The 17,720-nt window shown below is 34.9% G+C and overlaps 1 protein-coding gene across 3 annotated transcripts in view; it reads right to left on the reverse strand.

Annotated features, from left to right (window-relative positions):
• Positions 1-17,720, reverse strand: part of LOC131060207 (serine/threonine-protein phosphatase 5) — a 75,167-nt gene that overhangs the window by 54,054 nt on the left and 3,393 nt on the right. For all 3 annotated transcript variants that reach the window (XM_057993361.2, XM_057993364.2, XM_057993362.2), the window contains 2 exons: positions 374-482; positions 145-262 (listed from right to left, as the gene is read on the reverse strand). In XM_057993361.2, coding sequence (XP_057849344.1) covers positions 145-262; positions 374-482 — 227 coding nt within the window. The remainder of the gene's footprint in view (positions 1-144; positions 263-373; positions 483-17,720) is intronic.

The raw sequence follows: 17,720 nt of genomic DNA on the forward strand, positions 1-17,720 counted from the left end.
ATTCTGATTTTATCAGCAAATAGGGTTTGAATTTTATAATCAGAATTATCACTGGCTGTTCATTTCAATTATTTAATTTAAAAATCAGAACTTAGAATATAATTTTTCATAAATCCAATTGGGGATATTACAAGAAAATACTACCTGGCCATGAATGTCACCACAAACTGTAAACTTCTTTCCATTTAAAACAGTGATATCAACAAGTGAGGGCAACGCTCGTAACAAATCCCTGGCTTGCAATACAATTTGGAAAGCATACCTAGAATACAAATATTTACTTCAGAAACAAATCTGTCATTGTGTAACAGCTGTAGACATTTGTCAGGGAAACAAATTGCAAAAACACATCTCATTTGCGTGATTACATTACCTTTTGTGTAAACTCTTCTGGTTCTTGAAATCCTCCATCATTTTCTTTATAAATTCCAATGTTATAATTTCCCCTTCGATTCTAGCACCATTGTATTGCAGCTCAACCTCTACAAACACAATATTGAAGCAATATTCAGTTAAATACGTGTATAAGCATTACACCACCCTATTCAGTTCAATACGTGTATCAGCATAATTAGAATCAATATGCTAAAAATTGGTTTTATTATTTGCCAAAATCTCGACTAACTTGGGGTAAGTGCAGTCCCTACGAATGGTATAATTGAAGCAGGAAGCGAAAACTACAACCATAAGTGAAACTCTTGGAATCTGACTCAACTTTTAATTTTAGAGAGGTGTACTTTAAACAAATATTTTATCTAGCATGTAACTGACAATCAACAAACAAAGACCGACAGATTATCAATGCTTAATATAATAATTAATAATATCTTAACAACACATTGGAAAGAGATTTGATTTTATAAACTCATCCTAACTTGCACATTATTAAATGAAAAAGATAACATAGAGAATGCTTGAGAGCATCAAAAATGACAATGGCTAACCTTTTTTTTTAAATTCTTTTTACTTTTTAGTTATCTTAAGCGAGCACTTGTAAACCATTCTCTATCTCCATCTGTATTATTAATAGAATAAAATGCCAGCAGAATTTATTTTTCTGTTGCTTGCCTACTATATTGAACCCAAGTTGCTCATGTTTGATTCTACGCTTCTATGCTGACTATGCTTCAGCTGTACCACATACTCACCTTCTATATTGGGCAATTTACAAAATGAAGGCAATCACAATAAGGTAAATATTTTTTGAATTCCAAGTTTATTGTTTGTAATCATAGAGAAAAGGTTAATCTTCCTTCACTGACTTCCAGGTGTACAAAGACAATACATCCAACCCTTTTTGTAAGGTAGTGAAAGGAGCAAATGCCCAGCATGTTAGTTTTTCAGAATACCCATTAAGCTTCTGAGTTGCTTCCTTGAATCCACTTAATTCTACAATGGATGCATGAAAGTTGTGGACCGATGCCTCTGAATTTGACATACTGCTACAATGGATTATAAAGACACAGTACATCCAACACATTTTATAAGCCAGTAAAAGGAGAATGTTGTTTGTTCAGAAAATCCCTTCAGCTTCTGAGTTGCTTCCTTAAAGCCACCTACATTCTAAAAATGGATGTATGCAAATCTTCAACACCAATTGCCTAAACGGTGACCATTTGCAAACACACCCAAATAATCCACATCTTTGACTGTGTCACAAGCTTATGTATTACTAGTTTGAAATTTGAGAGGTACTTTATATCTTTCAACTTAAAGTGGCTTGTCAGACCACCAACAATTGAAAATAGTGCTTTGGACATTGGTTCCATACTGTAAAGTTTTGGAAATTTCTTCATTTATAGATGAGGTCCATAAATCACTTGAACATCCACATTTAGAGCACCTACCTCTAGCCTCTACCATTTAGATTGAATAAGCCTTATGGACTACTGTAGTTACACAATTCACCTAGCAATCATTTTGATAATAACTTGTATATTCAAAATCATGATAGAATACTTGATACAAGATACTGAAGCATTTATATTACTTATACTGTGCATCATAATTCAATGGCCACGAGTCAAATAAAATATCAGTTTTATAAGGGATTCAGATCTGCGCTGAGGTCAATGCCTGTGAATAGCTGTGCATAGGTAGACTTCTAAATGATTTAGCATTACACCAAAAAAGTGACTGACATTTTCCTAATTATAGGATTTGAATGCATTTGGCAACAGTAACTTCAACATCAAGTTTAACAATATGTATATATATATATTGAACAACATCAAGTTTAACAATTATCAAACCATTAAGATGTGGATGGCTTTGTTGTGTTTCTGGAATTAGTGATAACAAAAAATTCAATAGTATTCAGTTTTCTTGCACAAGTACCATTATGGCAGCAATGTAAACTTTCACAGATGACTTTCATTTTTGTTCCTACTTGTTTCCAGAAAATTATTGCTAGTGGATCAGAACTCATGATATCTGAAATCCTGTAGTCTAATATAAATCCCACTAAATAGTTTTGGTCATGAATCTCCACATATAAACATTGTTACCTGGAGATGTGGATGTACGGGGTGAGAAACACCATCAAAATCAGGATATGTGACTAAACAAGTAAGGGTCTAGCTATATTATATATAAATGTATCCAACAAATATTACAGGTACCAAGATGGAGATGTGGTCCTCATTTGTACAATGAGTTTCTTGGTATCTATGCATATAATGTCTTTCTTGAACCCGTTGTCACCTATTGTTTATTGCTGCTGTCATTTGAATTTGAAAGGAATCAATTGCTTATGGTAGCCCCTATGCTCATTTCTACTAGTACATCTTTTGAAAGAGAGGTAGAAGTCCAAAATAATTTTCAAGCAATGCAAAACTTGAACTTTCTTTTTAAAATGAGATGGCTTGGGCAATTTGAGGGTAGGGTCTTAACATTAACCACATTGTAAATGCATAAATGAGACAAATAAATAAGGCATTAGGTATTCATTTTCCCATCTACAAGATAGTATAGGAGTAATAATGCAATATCCCATATTATTGACCTCTTTGATTTATCATTTTTTACTCATCCTATTATAATTTGGATGTGAGGAATTTATCTGTTGGATGACTGCTTATTTAGGTTATAGATATTTTGTGGATCCAAAGATAAATTCTATTTTAGTATATATTGAGTTTATGTATGTCAGATGTGCAATGAAATATTTAATTGGATTATTTATTATTTTATTATACACATTTTATCGTGTGAAACAGGAGCTAATGATAGTATGTTATCGGTTGATGATACTAAAACATTGTGTGAGGGAGGTTACAAACAGGCTTGGATTATGTAATGGCAAACGCTTAGTCCCAGTTCATGAAATAGTATCCCTAAATCTTTAAATTAATTAAATTACGATACGTCTTTGAATATTCCATATAGTAAAAGTTGAATAACAGAAAATGTTGGATTTATATAAATAAGAAAATAAAATAATGAGCAGATAAATAAATAAAGACAATTCTCAATATAGAAAAATAATAGAATATTAATAAATATATATAAATTATAAAGAACATAAAAGCAGTTCTTTTTTAGAAAACATGAAATAAAAGATGAGAGCAACTTATTTGTAGAAAATAAAAAATTATTAATTATTCAATAATTAAAATTACCTAGATCTTTAGTGATTGATATTTTTTGGAAGATTGGATAAAAGGTTTTATTTTATTTATTAAATTACTAGAAAATATAGAGGAGAAGAGTTAAAGCAAAATAAGAACTATTATTAGATACTCTCAAGAGGCAGCAAAGTAGAGAATTTGCATGACAATTGGATTCGACCAAGGATAAGAAGAATGTTAGAGAGAGAAGCAATCATGAGGGAGACAATTCCAGTTCATCACAGCAGATTTCAACTTATCTCAGATTATTATCACCAAACCTCTATTCGATGATATTTCTGCCAATCATTGTCTTATACATGTTGCTCAAGCATAATAGAGAATGTTTAAGTATATGTTCATATAAAATCATAAGCTGTGCTTGATTGTCTGAAACCCACCTTGTAGGAAGGGCCTGAGGTGTAAGCAAAAGGGGTTTAAAGGGGCTAAGTAAGTAGACCGTCCTACAGTTGACCATAATGGCTCCTTGTACTAGAGGGCACTTATGTAGAAAAGGCAAGGAACCCACTTACAACCTCCACCCAACTCCACAAGATGGCAGCTGTCTTTAGGGAGATGAGACATTGATGGGGAAACCAAGTACAAGCCACTAAGTGCACAAGAGGGCTGTGCTAGACTTCCACTCTTGGGCTTAGTGTAGAAATGGCTTAAGGCAACCCATTGATAGTATATGATGTGATCTTGTCTAACCGTAATGATTGAATATATGTGAGTGTGTGTGTGTTGTTGTTGTAGCGTTGTAAATTGTAACCGGTCCAATTTACACCTCATGTTTGTGCTCCTACTTTAGCGTGTCCCATCTCCATCCCCTCTCTAGGTCCACTTTGGCCTCATTTTCCAACCCTAATGTCATGAACACCATTAAGTGGGCCCCATCTTGGAGGTCTCTCCCCCATTTCCCTTTGTGTTGATCTTGTTTGCTGGAGGATCAGAGCATGGAGCAACTTGTTCTAGACCAAGGCACCCCAGAACGCCCTAGTCCCCCTTAATCAGGCCCTAATTTGAAATGGGGCAGTCCCTTTATCTCCTCAATGGCATTTGATCCCCATGGCTACACTTGATCGTTGGAGGTCGACCTAATCGGTAATTTACCTAGGGAACCCTATATAAAGACATCCTATCAATTCATTTTAGACCTAAATCTCCATCCAATAGATACCTAAAGTATTCGTGCATCCGTGAAGCATTCATCATCAAGCATTTTTAGAGATTCAAAGTTGTATTCCATCCTTCAAGCATTGTGGAGCAAAGTTGCGTCAATCTTCATGCATGCATGTATGTGCGATTAGGTTTTTCATGTTCATGTGTTTGTCAAGCCATTACATTCAACATTTGTAATTACATTGCATCATCAATCCTTCTATCAAAAAATGCAAATCTGAGGTATATCTCCTTAGCATTTATTTCAATATTTGCATTATTTCATTCAAAAATTAATTCCTAAACCGGGGTTTGACCCAAGGCAAACCTCTATCCACAACCCTATTTCCTTTCTTTCTATGTATGAGGAATGGGCTCAAGAGTTATACTCGAGAATTCCAATAGAGTCAACAGCTACAAACAAGTTCAGCTTTTGATGAAAAAAAATCAAAGGACCAGAGCGAATCTATACTACCCGATCCCGAAAAATGAGGCCAAACTTCTAGGAACAAATTCTAAATATCTGATTTTTCCCAGATCTCAATTTGTAAATTTGTGGGATATCTGTCACAACCTGTTTTCGGCAGTTTAATTCAATCATTCCTTGTTTTACCCTAATTTCACAATTATCATCCAATCTTCAACTAGAAAGAGGGGGCAAAACCCTACCTGGTGAATCTAATCAGAATTTCAACCCTTTCTGTGTAACAGTATGTTTTTGACAGTTTAATTCAATCATTCCTTGTTTTACCCTGATTTCCCAATTATCATACAATCTTCAACTAGAAAGAGGGGGCAAAACCCTAACCAGTGAATCTAATCAGAATTTCAACCCTTTCCATACTTGGATTCTAGCTAGATCTATTAGGTTCACCCCTCTTTCAATGTGGTGGTCCCCAAGGAAAGATTAGTGGTCTTACTATCTTAATCAGTCAAACCCTAGTTTTTCCACCACTACACAGTTGCTCATGTCATGATTGTAGGATTCAAATCTAGGATCACAATATTTAAAGACGTATTTACTTGGTAAGATGTAACCCTAACCCTAATTTGTTGCAATTGTGATTCTAGGACAAATTCTAGAGTGAATTTGGAAGGGGACATTACATGCAACAATTGCTTACGATTTGGATAAGGTGGTCAAAAAAAAATTATCATCTTTGATCTTGGTGGTGGCAAATTCGATGTCAGTATCTTGAAAATTGATTATGGAGTTTTTGAGGTTTTGGCTACAAATGGTGATACCCATTTTGGAGGTGAGGACTTCAACTAGAGAATCATGGAGTATTACATTAATTGATCAAGAAAAACCATGCAAACAACATTAGTACGGATAACAAAGCTTTGGGAAAACTTAGTAGGAAGAGTGAGCGTGCCAAAAGAGCATTGAGTAACCATCATCAGCTCTGAGTGGAGATTGATCCTCTCTTTGATGGTATAGACTCCTAAGAGCCTTAGAAAAAGGCCCATTTTGAGGAATTAAACAATGACCTCTTCAGGAAAACAATGGGTCTTGTTAAAAAGGCCTTGGATGATGCTGGTCTAGACAAGAGTCAGATTCATGAAATTGTTGTTGGTGGTAGTACTCACATTCCCAAAGTCCAACAACTTCTTTGCAACTTTCTTTGATGGCGAAGAGCCCAACAAGGGTGTCAATCTCGATGAGGCTATTGCCTTTGGAGTTGCTTTTCCAGGAAGATTTCTTAGTGGAGAAGGTGGGAGGAAACTAAGGAGATCCTTTTCTTGGAGGTGCCTCTCTTAACTCATGGTATTGATAGTGTTGGAGTACTGATGACAAAACTTATTCCAAGAAACACTGCTATTCCCTACTAAAAAGTCTCAAGTCTTAACAACCTTTCCAGATCAACAAACAACTGTATCAATACAGGTCTTTGAAGGTGAATGCACTTTGAGAAAGGATAGTAGAGAACTTGGACAAAGGGGAGTTCATCAAATTGAACTTACTTTTGAGGTGGACGCCAATGGTATTCTGAATGTAAATGTAGCAGATAAATGCACTAGAAAATCTAAGGAGATCACCATCACAAATGACAAAGGAAGACTCAACCAAGAGAAAATTGAGGATACGTTTTGAGATCCACTGTTGAAGGAAATACTTTCCCAACACCTTCAAAGGTTCAAAACAGTTGCAAGGATATAGGAAACGTGCCCTCTATTCATGCAATAAGCACTTTAATAGAACTAACAACCAATAAGAGCACTTGTAATAGTTTTGACCAAAGTTTTAATACTCAAACTCGCCACGGATATTTCAAACATAGAACCATACCTTCATATGGAGGTTTAACTTCAAACAGCAGGGTCCCACACCTGAAGTCATCCCAATGCTATCTCTGAACTATTGAACTAGGTTCAACAAGGGTGCAGGTTCATGTGATAACATGTACTTTAATGTTAAAATGGTAATTAGAACTTTCATAATTCAAATTTGCAGGTTATAGAAATCTATAGTGAATTCTTGTGAAGAAAAACAACCTACAATTGTAGACTGATGAAATTGTAAAGCTAGTGAACTGGATTCATGAATGAACATCGAAAACTAGATTTTTGAGAGTTGTTGAGATGATTTTGAATCAATAAAGAACCGATGTCGATGATTAAACTCAAAAAATCAAATATGCAAATCCACCCTAGTGCTGGAAGCAATCTAGGACGGAAAAGTCCTCTTGCAAATTAAAGTTTTAATAATAGACATAGTAATAAGACAAATTGGATAATGGGTCACTAAATTTATAAAGGAATTGAATTCTTGAGCGTTTAGATCCAACTGACTAGTGGATGTATATTTCTAAGTGCTCAACAGGTCATTTTATTTGGTGTCATGTTCAAATTCTAGGTTTACCAAAGTCTAGTGGAAACTCCAGTAAAGGGATCTAGAAAGTTAGATATAAAATATTTTACCAATATATGTAATGTCCCCTAATTAGTTACACTTTAATTTAACTTAGTTTTGGCCAAATCTATAAATAGGTAATTGGTTTTTATGGCCGTACCTTTGTATACAGTTTTCCTGCAACAAAATTAGAGAGCATATATGAAATAATACTTAAACTGAAATATGAAAATGATATCAAATCTGCTATATTAAAGACTGTTAGAATTATAATTGTTGGATTTTATCAGATTATTATATTTCCTAGATGAGATCAGATTATTATATAAAATCAGTTTGTAAGTCAGTTAGTAATCAATTCCTTCAGTCCATTAGTTGGATAGGGTGTCCAAGAAACCATCCCTCCTAGGCCCAAGGGCAGAATACCATATCCCCCTTGGGTCCAAGTGGCAGGTGTTAGGCATCCATCATGGAGAGGCGTACCCAGCGAGGTGTTCTATCACCGTTCCCCCTCATCACAACCACCTCCTCTCTTAAGCCCAAGAACAGATGCTTCAGCCCTCTTGGCTCCATGTGGCAGGGGTTACGCATCCAGCATGGATTGGCGTACTTAATAGAAGATCCCTCATATGCAATGAATCATTTATTATTTTTATTCAATTCATCTCATGATGATAATCAAATCATACTTACCATATTACGATATATTACGTTAGTGCCTTGTGTTAGATTTACCATGAACGTTTTCTGAGTATTACCTTTTGTATCAGTATTGTTTATTGCCAGTGTTCTATTAATCAATTTATTATTTCTCATATTATTATATGAATTGATTGGTTTATGCAAACTGGATTTGATTATGTCATATATATCCCTGAATTTATGTGCAGATATATCTATGTTATGTCTGAAAGTATTATAACCTTAATGCTGTTTAATTAATTAATATCATATTGATGTCATTCATTTGATTCAGATCACACACAATACAAATAGATTTTAAAAAATTGGTGATGGTTATATTTTACTATTAACTCAGAAATCGGTCTTGTGCATACCTGTCACTGCTGTTCCTATTTGTCCCTGCTGGCAGCCTTAAGAATTCCCTGAGTGTAATCGCTGTATATCTCTCTAACCTTCCTGGCCGATTCTCTTTTTAATTCCGGTGTGTTCTCCTTCTTCCCCTTTCCACAATCTCTCTAACCTACCTGCCATCGTGGTGGAAAGCCACGATGGTTTGGTAGCACTTCTTCTATAAAGAGTCACTACCTTCCTTCCTGGAGGGACCCTCCATGAATCGGTGTGGAGGTTATGTCAGCCAACCCACTGCTTTAAAGATTATTGGGCATCGATCAGCATTGTTAGGATATAAAATATAATGTATGTTATATTTTGTTATTACACCATTTTAATATAGTATATGTTGTTTAATATAAGAACACCATTCTATGTATAAAATGTAAATTAATGTTCATTGTAAATGTAAATTAAATTGATAACAATTATTATTTTAATTAAATGTAATATGATAATTTTAACATGATTTTTACATATTATATGGGAAAATATATTAATTATTTCTGCTATAAATGTGGGGACATGACAGGATACCAATACATTTTGCAGGTCTCGATTGTAACCATCAAGTTCACTAACAAATTTTCAGGTCAAGACCACAATTTGTATGTCTCAACCATCAAAAATTGTTCAGGGACACAATTTAAAGGTCTCTAATGCAGCTTTTGCAAAATTGTCTGAAAATGCTTGTTTTGAGGTCCTACGTGACTGACTTTTACTTTTACCATTACCTCTATCATAAAGCAGCAAGTACTTCCCATAGTGGAACCTTCCAAAAAAGTCTGTGGGGACAAAGTTGAGATTTTTATTTGTTTTTGGGTAACTGATGTTTTGGGATTTTAGGTATGTGTGTGAACCTAGGGGGAATGATCAACCCCTAAGCTACAAACACACTTCAGTGTCATCTGAGATGTTCAGTAGATCTAGGAATTCATGTTCCCAAGATGACTAACCAAGATTACTATATGCACACAGTTTCACATGAAGACTCAGTGGGTAGAGTTGGAGGACACATAGGCATGTTTATGCATCTATCATGCATCTATTACTCTTTCCCAAGAATGAAGTTCTGAAACTCATTATGGAATATTCCAATGATGGTCCCCTATTTGTAGTGGTAGCAGCCCTTTGCAAAGTGATAAATTGAGGTTACTGTAATATACTGTAATACATGAGGTATTCTTTTGAAAAACAAAGTATCACTCTATGTTAACCCAAGTTTCCGAGACGAGGGGATGGGGAAATGGGTTTCCGGGATGTTTTTTTTTTTCCATGGAACAGGGGACGGCAGGGGACGGCTATATATATGAAATTTAATCTGAAATGGTATCTTTTCTTCTCCTTGCCTGCCTGTGTGAATTCCTCCCTGCTGCCGTGAACTCCTCCCTGCCTGCCGTCGCATGCCCAGCACTGTTTTTAATTTTTTGTTCAATGTTTTTTTGGCCTTTAGTTTTGCCGTATGCATTTTAACTTTGGGAGAATTATGATATCGACATATATTATATCGATATCATGTATTATTAAAGTAACTTTAAGATATCGACGGGAGGAAGAAACTTATTAACTATATCGCTATCAGTCATCAGACTATATCGATATTAAATTATTAATATTATGATTATCGTTTGTGATTTGTAAATTATAAAATTATTATAATAATTATTATTTATTAATAATTATTAATAAATAATAAATATTATAATAATTTATAAGTGATTTTATTTTTAAAAGAAAATTTACTTTTTATCAGGGATCCGAATATTTTTTTTTAAATTAATTCCTCAAAACTGAATAATAATATTTTTTTGAATTTTTATTAAAAAAAAAAAAAAAAAAATTTAATGCCTTATAGCCGGAAACGGCTACCCGTCCCCGGGATGGCTAGGGGACGGCTTGGGCATCCCTTGCCGTCCCAGGGACGATCAACGGTCTCCGGGAAAAAAGTTGACCGTCCTCGAGTTTCCAGGACGGTTTCCGAAAATTTTCGGGGATCGGGGATGGCTTGGAAACGTTTCCAGGCAACACTGGTATCACTTGATTATCATGTGTGGTTAGCCATTAAGGAGTATCATGTTGGAGTGATCCACTATGACTACCAATACACAAAGCAGTATCTTTAGTGGTATTGCCTAGTTGTATGTGTGTCCAATGACAATTTATCAAAAATGAATTTAAGTTTACCAAGTGAATTATGTTAAGCAGATTGTGTCCAATGGAATTGGAATAGGAGTATGGTATTTTGATCCAAGTCACTCTAAGATTGTGTTGAGTGAATTAATTGGGCTTGATGTTTTGATTCAAGTCATTCATGTATCTCATTATGTTTGATGTGAAGTCATGTATTGTTATATGTGGTGTCTTGTATTGTTCTATGCTGTCTTGTGTTGCTATATTGCTTTGGTTTTAATTTCTTGTGAGATTTTAATTGTATGCTTTATAACCAAATAAAAGGACTACACAATTAGTCAAGACCAATGAATGGGAAGACATAATAAATATTACATATTGTTACATGGAGTATGGACTATTTATTTGACCACTTCAAGATAAATTGATGGTTGGCATAGATTGAGTTTCCAACAATAGTGGGCTCATATTCCCCCCCACCCACAGCAAGAGTCTAGGACAAGTGGAAGGCTACTGTGAAACTGTTACTGGATATCCAATAAAGTATACATTGCAAGTATTTGACATGTCAATATTATCATACTTATACTATAACATGACATTGATATTTTTGTAGATACATGGATTGTTATAGCATTAGTTAAAAATTCAAGACTCAGCAAAACTTGACAGAGAAAAATTGAATCAGACTCAACAACTCATCAAAATTCCACAAAAAAAAATTGAAAATTAAAATACAAATAAATTTAAAACATGAAATTTCCACAGTCCGTATTAATTGTTGCAGTGATTTCTGGATTTGACCACGTGAATCTTTTTATTAAGAATGTTTCGGATCAAACACCATGATCCATCATCAGGATAAGATAGCAAGAGAAGAGAGAATTGAATTTACAAAAGTTATCAATTTTTAATCTCTACAAAAAGTGCATCAAACTAAATTTACAGAAGCTATAATAATTTTTTTCTTCATTCAACAAATGCATTCGATGTTACATAATAAATCTTACATATTGTTACAAGGAGTATGGACTATTTATTTGACCTCTTCAAGATAAATTGATGTTTGGAATGGATTGAGTTTCCAACAATAGTGGGTTCATATTCCCCCCCACCCACAGCAGGAGTCTAGGACAAGTGGAAGGCTATTGTGAAACTGTTAATGGATATGCAGTATAGCATACATTGTATGTATTTGACATGTCAATATTATTGTACTTATACTATAACATATCATTGATATTTTTGGAGATACGTGGATTGTTATAGTATTAGTTAAAAATTCAAGACTTAGCAAAACTTGACAGAGCAAAATTGAATCAGACTCAACAGCTCATCAAAATTCCACAAAAAAAATTGAAAATTAAAATACAAATAAATTTAAAACATGAAATTTCCACAGCCCGTATTAATTGTTGCAGTGATTTCTGGATTTGACCATGTAAATCTTTTTATTACCAATGTTTCGGATCAAACACCATGATCCATAATCAGGGTAAGATAGCAAGAAGAGAGAATCGAATTTACAAAAGTTATAAATTTTTAATCTCTACAAAAAGTGCATCAAACTAAATTTACAGAAGCTATAATGATTTTTTTCTTCATTCAATAAATGAGTTCGATATGGATCATAGAGTTATATGATTATGAATTGCACGTCCATATTATTTCTTACACTTTCATTTGTGGAAAACACGGGCCCAAAACAAATTTTGATTTTTGCTTTTAAAACCTGAGTAGGGGCTTAGAGTAGTCCTCAACAGGGTCTAGGGCAACAACCCTAGTGCAATCCAAAGTTTTATGTAATTAACCCACTGATAAGCTAGGAAAAAAAACTCACCCCAAAGTTAACTAGCAAGTTACTTGGGAGCATATTTTTCTCATGAGTTGGCAAGCTCTGCAATTTTTTAACTAAGGTTATAACCATGTTGTAGTCTGACTATTAATATGTATGATTATGGTAATTTGTAATATACTTGTATTGAAACAAACTGTAATGTGTTTGTACTTTGTTATACTTGAGATTGCACTTGCTATAAGTATGAAAAAAAAATGGGCTCCGCTGTTGCACATACCTAATAGCTTTGATGCAAATAACATGCTGCTACTTCTTGAATCTCTAAGTGTTGATGTCCACATCCAAGGACAAGATCATGCATCATGGGCATCAATCTACATCCCAGCATGTTGAAAGGTTCTGCAAAGAAATATTCCAACCTTTGCTGACACAAATCGAGGTTGTTCTTCACCCATTCAAGATAAGGATAAGGATATTGCAAGCTACCTTTATAAATGATTCAATAAATAAGTTGCCCCTTAATCTAGTAACTCTATGCAATTATGTTTCCTTAATAATGGAATAATATTCTGTAGCCACCAAAACAAAATATGATCAGAAGTGTAGTGATTAGACACTATGCTGATCACATTCCACTTCCCTTGTTATCTGTGCTTTAATATATTCATGCAAGCCTTCATACAATTTAGTGGGTACTTGTCATTAGAATGCCTACAAGTATTGTGATTATGACAACATTTGCGAGGTACACTATCCTTGGGCTTGCTATGAAGTTAGAAATAAAATAAATTCTCTATTATGGAAGAAGATGTAAAGTTGGAGAAGAAAGAGAAAAATGGAACTTTTATTTTATGGATGCTTGTGGTTATGATTTGGAAATTGGAAACACTTAATATAGCATGGCATCAAAATTCAATGCCACCAGAATGTCCGGTCAAATACAGTGACTTCTCATTGACAAGTGCCCTGACGATTTTGGATCATGAATAATCAGAGGCTTTTAAAACATAATAATGTTCCTATTCATTGGAAAGTTATCTGCAAGACAGCCAAGTAATTGACTAAAAGATCATATATGACCTACATTTTTTGCATCGTTCCAAAGGCAATTGTAGACAAAAGTCAACCTTAAACCTTGAGATATGCTCAGATACACAAGATATTGACCACATTTATGATCATTGTACAATAAACTCCATCCTAAAGGTCCACTCCAAAGCTTGGTTGAATATTTTAAATCATACTTGAAACAAAGAGCAAAACAAATAAGGATATTATCTCAAATGAAATCCATCCACACTGGCATGAAATCAGACTGCTACCTGAAACCTCATAAAGCATGACCAACGTGGATTCACATAGACACCTTGATCCATGATAAACATTGCATAGAATTATGTATAATGTCTTGACTTTTGTGGTTCTTATAATCCAATAGTTGTTGTGTATGTGTTTGTAGTTAGCACAGTGCTGTAATGATAGGTTACCATTATATTATAACCTATTTTTATGTTATATGCTTGGGTTAGTAAGTGAAGTTAATTGCTTTAATATGTAATAAAGTGGTTTGGGTAGTTGGTGTTTAGGTTGGTTATTAACAGGAATGAGAAGCTTTATAAAAGCCATTGTAATCAAATACAATCTATCCAGGCATGCGTTAGTAAAATTACTTGGCCTGTGTCTATTTCTTTAAACTTGCGTGCTCTCTGATCCTACGAGTGGCATCGGAGCCAGGCTATGCAGATGCATAAAACATTTATTAATTATTTGTTTAATAGCCTTAGTATTTTATTAATAGATGAGGTGTGCAACAAAAATTGTTCAGCCGGTAAGAATTGGGAGAGCTGTTCAGCATTATTTGCTGAAGAAATCATATATTTAGTTGAGCGAGAAGGCATGTCACATTAAACAATCAATCTTATAAAGGGAGCAATGATGGCAGACAAAGCAAACATTCAAAGAATTCAAATTTGAGGAGCTGATCTGGCCTTGCACCCAGCAATCACAACCTGAACATGTTGATTGAGACTGCAGTCATTTTGTCTCATTATTATTTTGGATTTGAGCACTATTAACTGATACAAAGCAGCCTCAGTGTGTTTGCCAAAAAAGCAAGACAACACAGAAATTGTGGGACTGAAAGTGCAATGCTTAAAACAGAAATCACTATTTTTTGGAGCAAAAAGTGTCTACACAATCTGAACACAGTCCAATGGAATTAATGCCTCCTTAGAATTTCTGAGGGCAGCCAAGAAATTGTTGGCTTGAGTACAGAATCTACTGAGCTGTTGAAGCAGCATTCAAAATTCTCTTCTGGAAAAGTGGCTCCAAATCCTCAGGGAGAAGTCATCATGGAAATTTTGCAAGCTTTATTTTTTTAACTGTTCTATATTTTTGAAGGCTTATCGATCGTTTAGGGAGAAGCGACCATGGAAATTTTCCAAGCTTCTGTTTTTAATGTGGATGGATTAATTTTCATGCATGGTGCCTGTGAGACGGTAAAAATCAGCACGTAGATTGAAATAGGTTATGAGTTCAAAACAGGTTCAGAACATACTATAATACACCTTACATCAGTTTTGTGTTCTCTTACTTCATCTTTGTGTCCACCATCTGGACATATCACCAGTCAATATGGGATATTTTGGGCATTCTAAATCCAATGGAAAGGTTTTTATTTTATTTTGTGATAACCCTATAGAGTTTCTTGAAGATATTTATTGTAAACGGTAATATAGGAAACTCTTTGCACTAGGTGCAATAAGGTTTTTATTCATGAATTTTAATTGAATCTTAAACTACTAAAATAGAAACTTCAATCATGTTACCTATCATTTGTGCTATCAAAGATATCAAAATTTTTAATGATGTATCTAGTAGATAGAATCGGGGGAGCACAAAGAGGAGGTTTGAGAACCCCACCAAATGGATAGAAGATCATTCCCATCTTGGGTTAGCTATTTACTCGGAGTTTAGGTAAAAACTACTTGAGTATCATTTTTTGGAGTAGATCCTAAGTTTCTCTATGTTGCAGTTTCTTTTTTAATTTGGTGTTTGGTGTTGTTGCAGTTTTGGCTTTTGGATGCAATATGGTGCTCAAAATTTGTAAATGGTGTTCCTATATTTGGTTAACAGTTTTTCAGGCATTGATGTGGAACAGGATTATGGCTAGTGGTACAATCATATTATATTTGGTGGGTCTTCATGATCAGTCTACAAGTGTTGTTCTCTTAACCATGTGTTATCTTAAGTTGTGATAAGTGTAATCCATGCAGAATATTGACCATCGTAGCTGGGCAATGACATATCCAGCTCACACTATGGCAAGGTCAAAGGCACACTAAATGAGTACTTCAGTATGATCATGTCAACAGAGCACATGATGTATAGGATTGACAAAGGTTTCTCATGACAAATTATGGAGCATAGGGTTAAGCATCAGCAGGATGCATGAAGGTGTTGACCCAGATTGATCACTATCAGTAGATGAAGGACCAAGTTACTGTTGGCAATATGAAGGAATTGATTATGTGTTGCATTGATGTTTTGTCATTGGTGTCAACACTAGCTGTTATGATTGGTTACCAGCAGACAGATTTTGGTTACCGGTACAAGAACTAGTGTTACCAGCATAAGGGACTATCAGTTGGATACTACCGACATGTTTGGATCAATGGAATATGTTTGGTTTGATGTTTTTGGAGTATGTTTTGGTCAGTTGGTATTGACTTGATGATCGGATGCTATCATACACTCTAGTAAGCCTATACCGGTAAGGGTTTAAGGTTTTACCGGCAGAGCTTTTACTGAGAATCTTTGACAGGATGCATAAGTGGTGTTGGTGCGGCTTCTAGATGGAATTCAGGATGCAGAAGATAATCTTTGGACGTGCTTCGACTGATTGGAGACATCGCTTTGGTGTGGTGAATCTATTTGGGTCCAGGTTATGGACCGGTATCATGTTATGTGTTCTCTACACGTTACTGGGATGATTTATGGATTGGTTAATGTTGTTTTGGTCTAAAGCCAACATGGTATATCATTGTAATGTGGATGTATGTAATGATCTTATTGTAATATCTTTTAGGTGGCCGACCTAATTGGTTTAGGCCTTAGGGTTTGTATAAATTGATGTAAGATCTCATTGTAGATTGTGGTGGTAATGGTCATGGAATGAAATATCATATGCGAAGGAGATTTGGTCGATCATAGGTGATCGAATTGGGTTTATGTAAGAGGTCAAAGGCCTCCGGTATTGAGCTTAACCGGGACTGTCATCAGGCATGGTAGATGCTATCATTGGCAGTTCATTCTTCTGGATTGTTGTCCAATTATATTGAGGTGGTTATAACCTCTTTGTAGTCAGTGAGACTCCTTTGTAATGAGCAGTACGCTTTAGGCAGTGTGCCTCCCTGGATGTCAAGGCCCCTTATTGTATCACATACTTTTTGCAGAAGTATCATCTGACTGTGGGTAGGCTTCCCACCATGGGTTTTCCCTTTACCGGGTTTTCCACGTACAAATCATGGTGTTATGTGGTATGGTTGCATTGTGTCGATTCTCCGTTTCATTCTTAAGTTTTATTGCTTACCGATATCTGTTTCTGCTATTCCAATATTTAATGTTTATGTGCTCCGATTAAAGGTTATAAAGTGGTTTCATAAATATAATCTGTTGACAACTGATTCACGCCCCGCCCCCTCAGTTGTCCATCGGTTATCCTAACAGTTACAGATGTCAAAGTTGGGTGGTTGACCAGATTCACAGACGATCCTGATCACCCAGATTTACCCTTTTGGATGAAGGGGGCTTGTTGGCTTTTGTGGTCCTTATGATCCAAAAGTCCTTATTCAAGTTGATCATTCATCGGTACACAAGCCTATAATAGCCATTGTAATCTATCCACGCATGTTTTAAATAAAACAATCTAGCTTGTGTTATTTCTGTTAATTCGTGTACTTTTTGATCCTACATAATGTGAGAATTAAAACAAGTCATAGGATAATCTCATAAAGCTATTTTTACTTGATATTAAGTTTGGAAAACCTAGCCAGCTATAGAGGAAAATATAAATTCTAGTTATTAACTACATTAT

This window comes from Cryptomeria japonica, chromosome 3, assembly GCF_030272615.1.
Source record: "Cryptomeria japonica chromosome 3, Sugi_1.0, whole genome shotgun sequence".
Taxonomy (NCBI): domain Eukaryota; kingdom Viridiplantae; phylum Streptophyta; class Pinopsida; order Cupressales; family Cupressaceae; genus Cryptomeria; species Cryptomeria japonica.